Below are 15,545 nucleotides of genomic sequence, written 5' to 3'. Positions count from 1 at the left end.
ATCTTTCATAGGCATCAAGCTTTCCCAGGTTTGGTCTCCATTCATACAGACATTATCAGCACCAGTTCTCATAGATCTCATGGATGACCTGTCAAAGGTTGAAATCTTCACGGACGAAGAGAAATGTAACAAGAACTGGATACTTGGGACTAGGACAAAGACATCAGAAATAGCATGCATGCTTGTAGAAATATTGCAGAGTAAAGGAGAAAAAGCCAGTAGACAAATGATGTCATACCTCAATATCAAAGACCCCGAACGTTACTCAAAACTGGGACTGTCTTCTGACCTACCTGCCATACCAGGTGAGTTTGGCTCTCACACTAGAAGGCAATGTATGTATTTATTTTAAACTTTTGAACACAAGCACTCCAATTCAGACATAATTACAGGCTATAGCTGAGTCTTTCACTACACAAACAACATGGTTTTGCACAGCATTCATACCACTGTCCTCCTCTCGTTTGTCAGGTAGTTCATCGTTCCCCCAGGAGGGGCAGACTGGAGCAACCACCTCTGTTCTCCCTGATGCAACCAAGGAAGAGAAAGCCATGAAGACAGAGGTAAATCATTCTGAAGTCCATGACATACCTGTCAGACATCTTATTTTTTTACGAATCTACGTTGAGTGATTTACCTAATTATAAATATTATTTATGTGGTTCTACACAGGACCTTCAAAGAATTTGTATGGTGCATAATAGGGGTGTAACGATACATTTATAAGCGATACGATACGCATCACGATACATGGTTGACAATACGATACATGGACGATATTGGGTCATTCATGGCGATACGATTCGATTCAATGATCGAAATCGATATAGTAACTAGAAAAGAAAATTTCTACGAAATTTTAAGTGTGCCTGCAGCTCGCTAAGTCTGTGCAACCTTGTGTAGCGGTTGGTGTTAGCATTGGCGTTACATTTTTTAACATTAGCATTTTTTGCATAAGCTTTAACATTATGGTTCTTCATATGACACCACCCACATGTCTGTATGACAAACGGTTCACGAGATAAAGGGTCACTTCCTGTTTGGTGAGGGGCACTTCCTGTTTGGCGAAATAGGCCCCAATTAAGTTTAAGGACTCTTAATCAAGTCATTTGATGCCACCCACGCGTCTGTACGACAAACAATTCACGAGATATAGGGTGACTTCCTGTTTGGTGAGGGCACTTCCTGTTTGGCGAAATAGGCCCCAATTAAGGTTAAGGACTCTTAATCAAGTAATTTGACGCCACCCACGCGTATGTACGACAAACGGTTCACGAGATAAAGGGTCACTTCCTGTTTGGTGAGGGGCACTTCCTGTTTGGCGAAATAGGCCCCAATTAAGTTTAAGGACTCTTAATCAAGTCATTTGATGCCACCCACGCGTCTGTATGACAAACAATTCACGAGATATAGGGTGACTTCCTGTTTGGTGAGGGGCACTTCCTGTATGGCGAAATAGGCCCCAATTAAGGTTAAGGACTCTTAATCAAGTCATTTCACACCACCCACGCGTCTGCACAACAAACGGTTCACGAGATAAAGGGTCACTTCCTGTTTGGTGAGGGGCACTTCCTGTTTGGCGAAATAGGCCCCAATTAAGGTTAAGGACTCTTAATCTTGTCATTTGATGCAACCCGCGCGTCTGTACGACAAACGGTTCACGAGATCAAGGGTCACTTCTTGTTTGGTGAGGGGCACTTCCTGTTTGACGAAATAGGCCCTAATTAAGGTTAAGGACTCTTAATCTTGTCATTTGACGCAACCCGCGCGTCTGTATGACAAACGGTTCACGAGATCAAGGGTCACTTCCTGTTTGGTGAGGGGCACTTCCTGTTTGGCGAAATAGGCCCCAATTAAGGTTAAGGACTCTTAATCAAGTCATTTGATGCCATCCACGCGTCTGTACGACAAACGGTTCACGAGGTAAAGGGTCACTTCCTGTTTGGTGAGGGGCACTTCCTGTTTGGCGAAATAGGCCCCAATTAAGGACTCTTAATCAAGTCATCTGAAACCATCCACGCATCTGTACGACAAACGGTTCATGAGATGTAGAGGCACTTCCTGTTTGGCGAAGGGCACTTCCTGTTACAGAAGGGGCGGGGCTTAATCAATTACAGCTCATCCCTATTGGCCGGAAAAAGACCAAAGTTGTGTGTGCATTTTAAAGTTTAAATCATGTTGCTAGGCGAAAGTATGGCAGAGTTATGTGGCGCCAAAGTTTCTGGGCTTTTTTCGGAGTCCCCCATTCAAAGTCAATGGGGGTTTTTTAGCGTAGTTTTTTGCGAATTACGTTGCCATGGTAACGCGGATCGGAAAGAAAAGTAATAGCACACCATTCCCGGCCGAGCCGCACATTTTGATGTATATATTGTGGGGGTGGCGTAAATCGTGCGGCAGTTATTACGTGCCAAAATTTCCCCCATTCTAAGTCAATGGGGTTTTTTTGGCGTAGTTTTTTGCGAATTACGTCGCCATGGTAATGCGGATCGGAAAGAAAAGTAATAGCACCCCATTCCCGGCCGAGCCGCACGTTTTGATGTATATATTGCGGGGGTGGCGTAAATTGTGCGGCAGTTATTACGTGCCGAATTTTGTGGCGACATTATGTATGTACTTACTTAAGTATGGCGGATTACAACTAGAAAATGTGCAATTTGGGAAATTGCGAGTGTGGTTGCTGCCCCGCCCCGGCGCGAGCCGCGGGGATGCGCCGCCGGGACCCCGAGGATAACGCCGGGGCCCGAGGGAGACGACGTCGGGACGGATACCGTCGGGGCCGCGCGGCGCGCGATTCGAAAAGGTGCCGTTTGGATCCTGCGTTCGTGATGTAAGGATACGCCGTCTTGTTTTTAAGAAATAGGCTCCTCCCACGAGTTTAGCCAAGCGATTACGTTGTTACGTCGCTACCGATATCGTTTGTGTTTCGTTTTGAGAGGGTCGTTCCCCCCGAAAAAAAGGGTTTTGGCACGGAATGGTTATGTTTTGCGCGTTTGTGGCGCCCCCTATGGGTCGAAATGGAAATGCTTTTGGGGATTTGTTGAGTATACCACCCCCGACTAGTGGTTAAAATGTGGTGTTGACTGGATGTTTCGTTCGTGATTTATGGCTATTTCTTGCGAAACGGGCCCTCCCGCTAACTTTGGAAGCCTGTTACGGACGAACGGTATGGACTATCGAAATATCGCTTGAATATGTTCATCGCATGGGTCCAGAGATCATGTGTACTGCGTTTTGTGACATTTGGAGTAAATATGTAGGAAAAGGAGCAAAAAGTGTGTTTTGAAGAAAATTCAAAATGGCAGAAAATCTATCCTGACGCAAATGGGCGTGGCCTATATGAGGAGATGCGTCATCCAGGGAAAAAGGAATTTTAATTTTCCGACCTACGGTTCAAGAGTTATAGGGCAAAACGTAAAGTGGGGTGTTATAGCGCCACCATGTGGCCGACTGATGTAATTATTTTTTTATTAATTTTTACAATTATTATGAATCTCCTCTCCAAGTTTTGAAACTGTAGACCCTATGGTTTGCGAGAGATAAATACATGAATGTGAGTTTTTGTGATTCCCATTATAAGTCAATGGGGAAATTAATTCACTAATAAATTAATATCAATTAAACGATACAACCTTTCTCTTAGAAAAGTAATAGCACACGATTCCCGATTAAGCCGGTCGATTTGACATATGGCGCGAGTGTGTGGCGCAAAAACTGTGGGAGGAGTAGCGCGCCAAACTTTTGGTTACATTGAAAGAATAATAAAGTTTCCCTAGAACTATAGTGTGTTGCCCTGTAAGGGCAACCACACTAATAAGTGTTTTGCCATTGCATTGCATGCTATTTAGCAAAGAAATAAAATCTGTGTAAAACGTGTAAACGCTGTGATTATCTAGCAAATACATGGACATTATATTTCATCACATATGGACAAACCCGCACCTTGACACAGAGATTACATACATTTATCAATAGACCAAGAGTAGCTATATGGAATGGAAAGGTAATTAGACCCCTATTTTTCATTTTCCCCTTAAAATTGCTAAATACAAGGCACAAATACTACTATAAAAAACGATACGATACTGATTACCGTATTTTAAAACGATACAATACGATACAAAGCCAAAACAGTATGATATTTTGCTTTTGCAAACGATATAGTAGATCATTGCAAATGATCGATTTTTCGATTCAGTTACTATATCGTTACACCCGTAGTGCATAACGTTTTGCATTCTTTGACTGCCTGAATCCAAAATCTTGAAATGATTCGAAAAGTAAGTGTTGCTTAATTTTGCTTCATCATTGCTTCATTAGATGCAGTCGGTAAAAGGCTCATCAAATGAAGAGGAGGAAGAGGATTCTGGTGAGAGTCATGGATCATAATCCTTTTTATGCAGAAAGCCTCCAAGCTGCCTGTGATCCACTAACTGTGCACTGTCTTTACTCTCCACAGAACACTGGATGCTAGAGATGATGGATATGCTGAAGATAGAAAGCGATGAGGAAGGTAACGAATGAAACTGCTTTAAGCCCTTTGCACACAGGCGCGTTTATCCGCACGGATAAAACGGACAATTTTTTTTTTAAAGAAAACATTGATTCTCTACGACCTCATGCACACCGGATCCGAATTAGCCGTGCGACGAGTGGCTGCGGCCGTTCGTTTTTTTCTCGATCGAACCCAGTTCGATTTGTGCGTCTTGTCGCATGCTGTAAAAAACTCATCACTCCTTTTATGACTCCTTTTGGGATCCGCAGCGCCGATTCCGCACAGCCTTGCACAACAAATCCAATGCGTTTTATTCATGCAGCAAACAAAAAAAAAAAAAAAAACGCAACCGTCCTGTGTGCAAAGGGCTTTATTGTCACATCACAGGTTTACAGAAGTAAAACGAGATGGGCGAAATTAGTTTTCGTGCATCTTTCCCATCTTATTGTTATTAAAAAAGAAAGGTGGGGAAAGTATCTACATATCTACACATACAGTAGTACATGAGATAAGATATAAAGGTGTGTGAGCATAGCAGTAGATGTATAAAGAAAAACAGTCAGTGCATTGTACATGGGATTAAGGTGCAAAATGTCAGTGAGTGTCAAACGCCTATTCCACATGAGGTAGATTTATTATGTCTAAGCTAGAAGTATCCACTAGAATGGATAACACTACATGATCCCACATGTCTATAATGCATTACTAAACATGCTTACTGTAAGACAATCTGCATACAACACTGTGTAATCATAAGCACCATCATGCACACACATATTCCGCTTAACTTATAATAAGAACCATAGCAGATTTTAAAGCACATAAGTGCAAGTTATAAGGTCTATATACTTCATCATTTCTGGTCACTGTACTTTTCTTTTGGCCAGGATCATAGTGTAACCATCATATGTTGCATGTAAGTTTATCTCAAGTACCCTTAATTGCTGGACTATAAGCCGCGCCTGAATATAAGCCGCACCAGCTAAATTTAGAACAAAAAACTAATGTTTACATATATAAGCCGCACCGGACTATAAGCTGCAGGTGTCCTTCCTGCTTCATGTTAGAGTGCCCCTGGTGGCCGTTAGCTGTAAAAATCTATATATAAATCCTTGTCAAAGACCATTGTAAAACTAACTGGCCGTTAGATGTAAAAAGCTTTATATAAGCTGCACCGTTGTCTAAGCCGCAGGGTTCAAAACATGGAAAAAAAGCCACAGTTTATAGTCCGGCAATTACAGTATGTGTATATATACAGATAGTAAGGGCTTATATTTGCGTGACATAAGTGGCGGATGGAGACTCCATTTCTTCTAGTTTTTTACAATTTTGGCGTCGCCATCACAGCACCAACTCACTACTGCCGTGCAGGTCAGAGGACCGAAATGCACCGCATTAACAGAGCATTAGTCTCGTTTGGTGTTATTCAGCTCTGTGACGTTGAAGGCGCTGTTTCGTAAAAAACGTCTTCAACCAGGAAGAGTGTCTCCGTCAGCTGGATTATTTTTCATTTCGCCCTATAAATGTATTTTAAGCGTGTGGTGGGGGGCTCAGACTGCGTCCACTAAGTAGAGTAAGCTTTCAACTGTCCACTGATACCTTTGGTTTGGTGAGGGGCGAAACTGTTTTTGTTATTTTCGGACCAAACGGTGGGGTTTTCCGGTTTTGCCAAGGAATACGGAGGTAGAGGAATATAGCGTTAGGGAGAACTCTATGCAATTCTCCCTAACGCTATGCAGCCCTATATTTATTCTCTATAATGTCTTCCTGCAGAGCTCATGGAACCTGACCCAGATGATTCTGATAATGGTAGGTAATGAATGAATGAATTGATTGATGGATTAATGGATGAATGAATGACAACATTCTTTCTTTCCCAGGCCCAGGTTTTCAGTGGGACATTGTATAATAATTTCACCATTATCTATGCTTTCCAGATGAGGTGTACAGAAGATCATGCTGTGAGAGATGTCAACACGTTCAACAGGTCAGTTTATTCAACCCGATTCTCCTCTTGAATGATCGTAGTTGATATCATGTGTGTATGCAGCCCTACAGGCTTATGCAAAGGCTAAAATGTAATTTAGATAGCATATAGCATACCGGTATGTATACGGACCAATGCCTGGCAATTTTTCAACTTTGCATCCTATCGTAGATCGAAGCTATAGTTTGTATAGCTTCAATGTACAGATTATTGAGGTTACATTTTGTGTGTGTGTGTGTGTGTGTGTGCGTGCGTGCGTGTGCGTGTGCGTGTGCGTGTGCGTGCGCGTGCGCGTGTGCGCGCGCGCGCGTGTGTGTGTGTCTCTTTGTTTGACAGAGCTATGGCAGTAAGAAGATCACTCCTAAGAAACTCTCCAGAGGACGCTATCAGTGAGTCTGAACATCACTTTGACATCATCTGCTTCAATTATAGATTCATCATCACATGAACACAACCCAAAATGTATTTCCATCACATTGGAGCTGCGTTATTTCTGGAAGAACAGGACACATGATATTGTTTTTGAGTATTCCAAGTATATTATTTTGTTACATAGCTAATATTCTGGACACTTTATTTTATGTTAGTACTGCCAGAAGTGGCCAAAAAAATACTTTTGAATATTCCTTTTAAAACACCACTTGGGTTCAATCCATTTGAACCTATTTTATGCAGTAAAACATAATTCCAACACAGCAGAAGTCTATTAATTTCTCTATATGCAGCGAGATCTTGCAACTTGAGATTAATGATTCATACTTATTTTATTCTATAGCCTTTTAGCCAATTTTAATAAAGCTGTATGATTTCATACAAGCCCGGAAGAACAGGGACGCATCACTCCAACGATGTGCTCATTGTTCTGTGATGGAAGTTGGAACAATATTTACCACAACATGAAATGGGCAATTATAATCAATGGTTTATTTTTTGTTTAAATCAAATTAAAGTAGTCTACAAGATAAATGTGACTTGGAGGAAGTTTTACCGTAAGAGACAAGAACCCATGCATAGTTTTTACATTGTGTTTTTGGCGGTCGAGTGTCGTTGTAAACAGTCTGCCTTCACTACCAGATGAATCGCCCTTTTCAGCTTGAACAAATTATCATTTTAGAATCAATTAAAGTTACATTGTGTGATTAAACGTGTCTGCTTTCTAAATTTTTTTATCCCAAATTTTGTAACCCAATGTGCCACCGTGCCCCTCCACAACATGTGTCCTTTCAAATACCGAGCAACTGCAAGTCAAAAGCCTACTGACTCCATGGCAGCTGCAGGTCTGCGGTCATTGTGAAGTTAAAGGTGGGCAGGGATTCAGCGGAATTATTCTTCGTTGAAAGATGAGGTCTTCACGGGTCCAATTTTTACTACACGAACCCAAAGGGACCCGGGGGAAATGGAGCTGGACCCATATGGCCCCTGCTATAATTTGGAATTTCAGAATCGTTACCCGAACAGCCCCGAAACGTGACGGACTCGGTCCGACGGCCCCGTACTGTTATTAGGCAAATTAGATCCGATACCCGCGCAGAACGAGAGGTCCGAGACCCGAACCTGTGGCCCCGAAATGAAAGAATGCCAATGTTGTTATATTAAGAGTTGTATGAGACGTCTTTCTTACCTAAACGTCGCCATGGTAATGGTTGCAGCAGCTGCTGCTGCTGTCAGCGGCACTGTGTCTCTCGTCACAACATGATCTTTTCCCAGACCAGTAAGTCAATCAATGCGGACAGTTTGTAAATACAAATAAATCCAAGTTTTCTTTATTCCTTATTCTTTGGCTAGCCAATGATAATGCTATCGTTTTCTGTCGCATGTGTTGTTTACTATATCTGTCTGCTTTGAGTTTCCATTATGCTTTGCAGAGCATGACAACACGCAATGACAACTCCATTGTAAACCATTAACCAAAACGTTACGTTAATATCAACAATCTTTGATAATAATAATAACAATCCAACTGCCCCATACAGTGTCTGTGAGTGAGTTCTAAACAAACAACTTTTCACAACCAATACATCAGATTACATGCTGCATCGTTTAGTGCCATCTTGTGGCGTGATCTTTTTGGTGCAGTTGGTGCGTTCTCTTTCATTCAATCTCAGCTGACTCGGCTCCACTCGGGTAACAGGAACCGGCGATTTCACTATCAGATACCCGGGAACCGGGGCAGACGGTAATGGGCCCGCCCCGCCGTTACCCGGCTCGGGGCAGGTAATTTCGGATCGTGGGCAGGTCCGAAGACCTCTAGTTGAAAGGCGGTGTTGCGTGGCAAACCACAGCTAATCTACAAACTCACAATGTGTTGCATCAGTGGCACATTGTGGACCTGTATATCGGCTCGCGTTTGCAAACAGCACCGTCAAAGCCTTGAGGGGATACTTCACCTTTCAGCCTGACAGCTCTGTGAACTTGCGAGACCAGCCGCCGTATAACGCTAGTCTCCTGAGAACTTGTGCGGCAGATTAAGATCGAACCTTAATTCTTTATAGTCAATATAATCTAAGGAATACTTTAATATGGAATATTCGTTTGCAGCTCTATTTTATTGTGTAATATCGATATACTATACATTCTAACCATTATACTGCTCTACGTGTTTGTTTTGTGTGTATGTCTGTCTGTGTGTGCACATTTTCAGGGCACAGCTGGAACCAGAAGGGACATATGAGTGTGTGTTGACAGGCTTGATATTTGATGCGTCGGAGCGAGTTGTGGTTCGTTATTCTGTCCTGCCCTGGTCCAAGTTCGTCAGGTTCCTCCAGAACCCCTGGATGATCGCTGGTCCCACATTCAACGTGGAGACGGTCCCTAAGAATGACTCTGCCATCAAGTTTATCCAGTTCCCCCACTCCCTCTGCCTGGCTGGTGAGAACATATCGTTCTTTTCAGGTGGAAACCTTGAACCCAAATCACAGCAGCCTATGCTACATTTATATTTTTTGTTTCTTGGCTTCCCATAATGCAACAGGAGATAACTCAATCGGGTAATCCTGTTTTGCATACAGGCCATTGTTATGAAACCCCGAGTTTCCCGAGTTTGTATTGGTACTAGTGCTGTGCCAACCCCGAGTTTCCCGAGTTTGGGCCGTTTTTGAAAAAAAAAAAAAAAAAAAAAAATCAAAATTTTTTTTTTCAAAAATTTTTTTTGGACCTCCAGAAATGTATTAGGCATGATCGCGATCGCGAAATTGCATGTTTAACCCCCATACCAACCCATTCTTTCAAACATGGCAGCCATGTTTGTTTACATCTGAAGAAAACATAATGGCCTATAAATCATGAATGCCTGAACGGATTTCCAAGCGGATTTTTTTGTTTGAAAGCTGTGAACAGCCTGCACACACGTGGTGCATCATCTAGGCATGGGCGTGCACTTTTTACACAATTGCGCAATTACATGGAAGTCTATGGTAACCATGGCAACGTGGCCCATTGAAGAGAAAAAATCATGGCTACATAAGTGTTAAAACGAGCCCTTCTCTATAACCGTAACAAAAGCATGGATGGCTGCGGTTGTCATTGTTTATTATCCTATTATTTTGTAAACTGCTTTATTCTCATTACACAAGGGAGCATTACGTTCAGCTAATCCATCGTGCAATGGGCGGGACTTGCTTCCAGGCAGACATATGTAATTGTAGCATACACATTGTCAAGGCGATTCAACGCCGATCTGTCTTTTTTTAGACAAAGTTGAAGCACAGTCAAGACACGTTTCTGTATAAGTTTATGGTGTCAGGTTCCAAGAGCAGACTTAATTTACAGACAGACTAATGAATTGTCTCTAAAAAATGTCTTCCTCCTTCTTTCACTGTCTCCAACCAGGCCTAGTGGATGAGGAGAATGGTGAGAGGGTATTTGGTGTCCTACACATCACTGGCAACGCTCCTGTCATTGAGCCTTCAGTGGAGTTCTCTGGTAGCCATGTAAAGTGGTCGGTGTCCTCCCTGACACCTCTCGTTCCCACCGTCCAGAAGAAAGGTGTACCGGTGGTATGCCACGGAGACGTGCTGCTCTACAAGGATCTGAACTGTGATGATGATATTCTAATCTTGCGCATCTACCTCACCCCCAACAACAGCCCGTCACATGTTGAGGTGAACATTGCCCCAAGGTGGAAACAGAAAGATTGCAAATGTACAGTTTAACATTGGGCCAAGAGTAAAGGCCCATTCCCACTGGGCCAGAATATCTGTATCCTTCTCTGCCCCTTCTCTTCCCTCCCAAACCACCATCACCTTTTCCTCCTATTCTCCTTGTGTGTGGCAGGCCATTCAGAAGGATTTGCTCCGCTGTACTGCAAAGCGTTTTGGTAGAGTGGAGAAGAATGCCCGCACTAGTTGTCAACTGGTAGAGAGCACCGCGTACTTTCTCACGAGTGACCAAACTGGAGTCGAAATTTTCCCTGAGGTGTGCTTGTCTCAAAGCTCATTCAGCTTACCATATGCATGCTGGTTCCATGTTTTGTTTGTAAAGGTGTAAAGAGTTGTACTCGTTTAGCTTTTAGTTAATTCTTATTATTATGTGCATGTACAGGACCACATGTTCACCCTGAAAGTGAACCTAGGCTGCTTTGAAGTGCAGTACGAGGATCCACCCTGCAACAAGTTTAAACTTCAACTTCAACTCAAAGCGAGTGTTACAGACGATAAGGCAGCATGGTGTACAAAGCTTCTAAAAGGTACTTAAATACTGTGTGTGTGTCCGCCATTGTTTAAGTCTGTGAGCAGCTAATCTCCGGCACCATTTCACCGATCAGTGTTAGACTTTGCGCTCCCTTCAGGCTAAGCAAATCATGGCGTCATGGTGGCACTATAACAGGGCCCTTCACGTTTTGGCCTATGACTCTTGTACAATCAAAATCCTTTCCTCCCTTGAATCATGATACAAACAACCCATGTAAGCTCCGGCCATTTGTGTCAATTTGTAATTTAGCTTTTTCTTCAGAACACACTTGAGTCCTTTCATTAAGATGCAGATGTATTCACATTATTCAAATTCTACTCCAATTGACTATGACTGCCTTCCAATTCCCTGGGTATGCTGTTCTAGTTTGTGTTGGCTTGGATGCTTGTAACTTGCAGTACACTTACTGTATTTCCGAATGACATTTTCCTAATGGCCCTGACTTTTGTCCCTATGTCAGGCGACCTGGACCAGTACACAGAGATACAGCCAAGCAAACGGAACACGGGTAAGCATCTGGTCACTGTTGCAGTGAACCTTAGTTTGAAATCCTGAATTTGAAGGAATCTAATTAGCCTGTTATTAGCTACATTCCACATCCATGAATGTAATTCTTATAATGGTAAAACTCACTTTTGCTGTGTTCTATAGGAAACTTGAACTAATAATCCTCGAACTAGAACATATTCAAAATGTAAAGCTGTACAGTATGTATTTACACAGCGACATGTCTACTAGTAAACCTTGTATGTGTAAAACCTTTACTTTTTAGTCAGGGGACATATAATAATACAATAATAATTATACAACTGGTAGTTTTGAGAAAGAAGTCTGATTGGTTGAAACAATCATGTGACTGGTACGATATCTAGCATTATGAACCGCTCTCATCAAGCAAAGAAATCAGCTGTGTGCTTGTCACAAAAGAGCTGAAGCGCTTCCCTCTCCCCACACCATGCTAGCGGCTAGATGTGGCATTAAAAAATTACACATTTCTATCAAATATCTTAATTACAATGAAACGAAGTTGACGTGTTTTTTTAAGGGCAACAGTTGTATAATCGCAATATTACACTCGAGGGTCTGCCACTTCTGCGTTACCTCAGGAACTCACCCCTCGGGCTCGTTCCTGAGGCAACGCAGCCGTGATGATATCTGATGATAAAGCACACCTTCTCGTGTAATATTGCTTAATAATCTGTGTTGCATTGAATCCAGTGCAGTTATTGTTTAGTCACAAGCTCCTGTTTATACTTAGGTTAAATATGTATTAAACCCACAGAGAGACTTTATGCCTTACCTCTGGTACGTGCATTTGTACCATGTAGATCATTTCTTATGTTTTTTTTATTGCATTCTCTCTTACCCCTTGTCCCCACTTCTTCCTCTCCCCTTTCTCTTATGGAAAATAGCAAAAATCTGATTCTGATTCTTAATGAAACCCTGGCTTTCTTTGTGAATATCGGCACACATCCAATAGTCGTTCATGCCTTCCTATTATATCGTGTCAGTTTTCCACGTTCCTACTTCACGTTCCTAATGTCTACTTGAATGTTTACTCTGTTTATTTGTGCTATATGCTGTAGGCCTATATGATGATGTAACTTGGGCATTTCCGAATAAGGAGGCCTATCTTTTGTTCTCTTGTCAGATGACTTGGTTCCCAGCACAAAGACAAGGCCAAGCAAAAGGACGCGTAAGCATGTTTCAGTAGATTTGTTTTGTGTTCTGTAATATAATAGTATGTTCAGCATTGTATAACCACAGTGTAATGTCCATCTCTCTTACAGACACATCAGAGGAAGTAATTCCCAGTAAGAGATCTTGTCTACTACAGGATCCAGGTGATTTTACACATTTCCTTACTACATGAGATCAATTAATTTTGGACAACTGTAACCTTTGATAAAACAGTTCATTAGAAGTGTTGTGTTGTGAATCCCTCCCCAAGATTTTGCACAGATGTAATTTGCATTTATTTATTGTTTGGTTAAAATGTTTCATGAGCAATGAAAATGCCTTGTTATCCCTTCTCTTTCAGGGATGACAGCTAAACAGCTGATCAAGACACACAAGACAAGACTTCAAGAAATCCTGGCAGCAGAAATTACCTATGTCATCCAGTGGGTATTTGAAGCAAAGCTAGTGGTGGAATTTCAGTATGACGACCTGAAAAACATATCTCCCCCATCCAAGGCAGCTATTGGACTTGTGGACAAAATACTTTCAAAGGGAGAAACAACTTGCAGGGCGTTCCTGTCTCTGCTACAAGAAGACAAACTGACCGAGTTGTTTCCTGACCTGAAGACATTGCCCTTGTACATCCCTCCGGCCGTGGTGTCAACGGAGGCAACCACAAGTTATTCTGAGGTCAGAGAGATGGACATGGAGGAGGGTGAAGACTGAATGTCTGCCGCACCGTCGCTGAGGCAAAGAAATGAGTCAGAGATGGACCGATGCCATTGTTTCCTCCGTGATTCTAATACCCGTAACTTGCGTATCATTCCATATTCCGATGCCAGTGTGTAATTGATAACTGAGAGTGTACACATGGAACCAAATGGACCCTTACGGCTCTGTAACTCTGAGAGTGTACAAATGGAACCAAATGGACCCTTACGGCTCTGTAACTCTGAGAGTGTACAAATGGAACCAATTGGACCCTTACGGCTCTGTAACTCTGGGAGTGTACACATGGAACCAAATGGACCCTTACGGCAGGGTTAGGGTTAGGGTTAGACACAATTCACCCTTTGTCAAGTCCGGCCTCTCTTCGCACCCATTGGTTGCTGTGTCTTGGTGGGACACTACCATTGAAATTCAGTTGCTTCTTATTGTTGTTTTGTGTGTTCAATTCGCATTTTAAACTTGGTTTCAGTAAAAAAGGAACCTCTCAGGTGCAGTATAGTGATTGGGCATGTTTTTAAATGTTTTTATTTCTGCAGAAATTATGTTTTACTGAACAAACACAATAAAGCAATGATTACTCTAACAATATAGAAACAAGAGATCACGTACTGCACCTTTTTAATGCATCAGCCTAAGCTGAATCCTCAACCTCTGTAGAATATTTTCGGACAATAGAATAGTGAAGTGTGACGTAATTTACACATCCTACGTGGTTCGCGGTTTTCTTCCCCCATTCTGAATTCCCATAGACCTTTTTCATATGGCGTCATATAAGAACTGTGTTCCAATTATAAACAAATTATCTCAGCGGTTTGACTCATATGGATATGAAGAAGCAACTGATGGTGAAAAAAACGCTAATGTTACTGTCGCCGAATTAGTTACATTTTCGCTAGAAACAGGCTTTATCACTTATGAGTGACTGACTATCATAAACCATACAGAGCCACCTCGCCGATAATTTCGCAAAGGCCGTTTGTTTATTTTTGGACCACAATGCTTATATGAGACGATTTAAGATGACCCAATGTTATTCTCCATAGATAATTACTTCCGTGGAACCACGGGATGAGCGAGTCACGTCATGACTTCGCTATTCTATTATGTTACTTTTATACATCACTATATTATGTGTACTGTATATATGTTTTGGATTTACTTCCTCTAAAGGACCATCTCAGTGGATTTTTTAATGTGATTTTGGATACAAACATACTGTATATTTTTCTATTGTGAACCTATGAGGAATTGAATTTTCTTCCTATTTTATATATATTTTGTACAGTTTTTATATAATTCACAATTTTCTATTGCTTCCTGTGGAAGTGTTCAATGGTCTGCATGCACTGTATATCCAGCCCACTTGTATCTGAAATCCTTTAAAATGTGACAGAGACATTATAAGGCTTTAAATAAATTACAGTAGGCCTATACAGTACGGACTTGTGCATTTTTTGGGGGGCCCTTTACATTACTTCTATAATGTGTGTAGTGGGGTTATTGTTTTAACATTGAACTATGCATTCTACATTAAGGCTGGGCTATATTAGGAAAACCTTTGATATTCAACAACGTTGTTGAATACCTCGATATCAATATTACTCACGGTATTAGTAAAAACAATTGCATTATATAGCTTTTACTGTTTTTCTGCTTTAGGTCCACTGCCTGCATGCCTAACCCAGATGATGAATAGCATATCCATGCATGCACACTGCACAGCACACAGAATATGCTTTTTTGCATGTGCTACATGCATGCATAGTGTGTCCTTGTTATAGAAAAATATTAATGTTCCACAAGGATGAAGGATTTGAAGAGTTGACAAAGATGTATTCCAAAGGCATAAAGTTGAACAGAGTAACAGCATTCACAAAAGACAGAGCTCTGACCTCCATGGCCAGAGCTTGGGCCCCGTGGGGCAGAAGCCTCCTGAAATGTCATATGGGACACCTCTTATACACCAAG

The 15,545-nt window shown here is 41.8% G+C and overlaps 1 protein-coding gene across 2 annotated transcripts in view; it reads left to right on the top strand.

Annotated features, from left to right (window-relative positions):
* Positions 1–14,960, top strand: part of LOC308300737 (uncharacterized protein) — a 40,168-nt gene extending 25,208 nt beyond the window's left edge. The window contains exons 5-19 of one of the 2 annotated variants that reach the window (XM_080744631.1): positions 12–305; positions 472–563; positions 4,318–4,366; positions 4,457–4,510; positions 6,266–6,301; positions 6,430–6,479; positions 6,816–6,868; positions 9,121–9,347; positions 10,308–10,579; positions 10,752–10,892; positions 11,019–11,163; positions 11,629–11,676; positions 12,820–12,864; positions 12,959–13,012; positions 13,210–14,960. In XM_080744631.1, the coding sequence (XP_080600757.1) occupies positions 12–305; positions 472–563; positions 4,318–4,366; positions 4,457–4,510; positions 6,266–6,301; positions 6,430–6,479; positions 6,816–6,868; positions 9,121–9,347; positions 10,308–10,579; positions 10,752–10,892; positions 11,019–11,163; positions 11,629–11,676; positions 12,820–12,864; positions 12,959–13,012; positions 13,210–13,574 (1,925 nt within the window). In that variant the 3' untranslated portion in view covers positions 13,575–14,960. Of the gene's footprint in view, positions 1–11; positions 306–471; positions 564–4,317; positions 4,367–4,456; positions 4,511–6,265; positions 6,302–6,429; positions 6,480–6,815; positions 6,869–9,120; positions 9,348–10,307; positions 10,580–10,751; positions 10,893–11,018; positions 11,164–11,628; positions 11,677–12,754; positions 12,865–12,958; positions 13,013–13,209 lie in introns of both variants that reach the window. The other variant, XM_080744632.1, reaches the window with a different exon arrangement.
* The last annotated feature ends 585 nt before the right edge of the window (positions 14,961–15,545 follow it).

The sequence above is a fragment of the Nannobrachium achirus genome, assembly GCF_963921795.1.
Source record: "Nannobrachium achirus genome assembly, chromosome: 16".
Classification (NCBI taxonomy): Eukaryota; Metazoa; Chordata; class Actinopteri; order Myctophiformes; family Myctophidae; genus Nannobrachium; species Nannobrachium achirus.
This window is presented reverse-complemented; position numbering and strand designations above follow the sequence as displayed.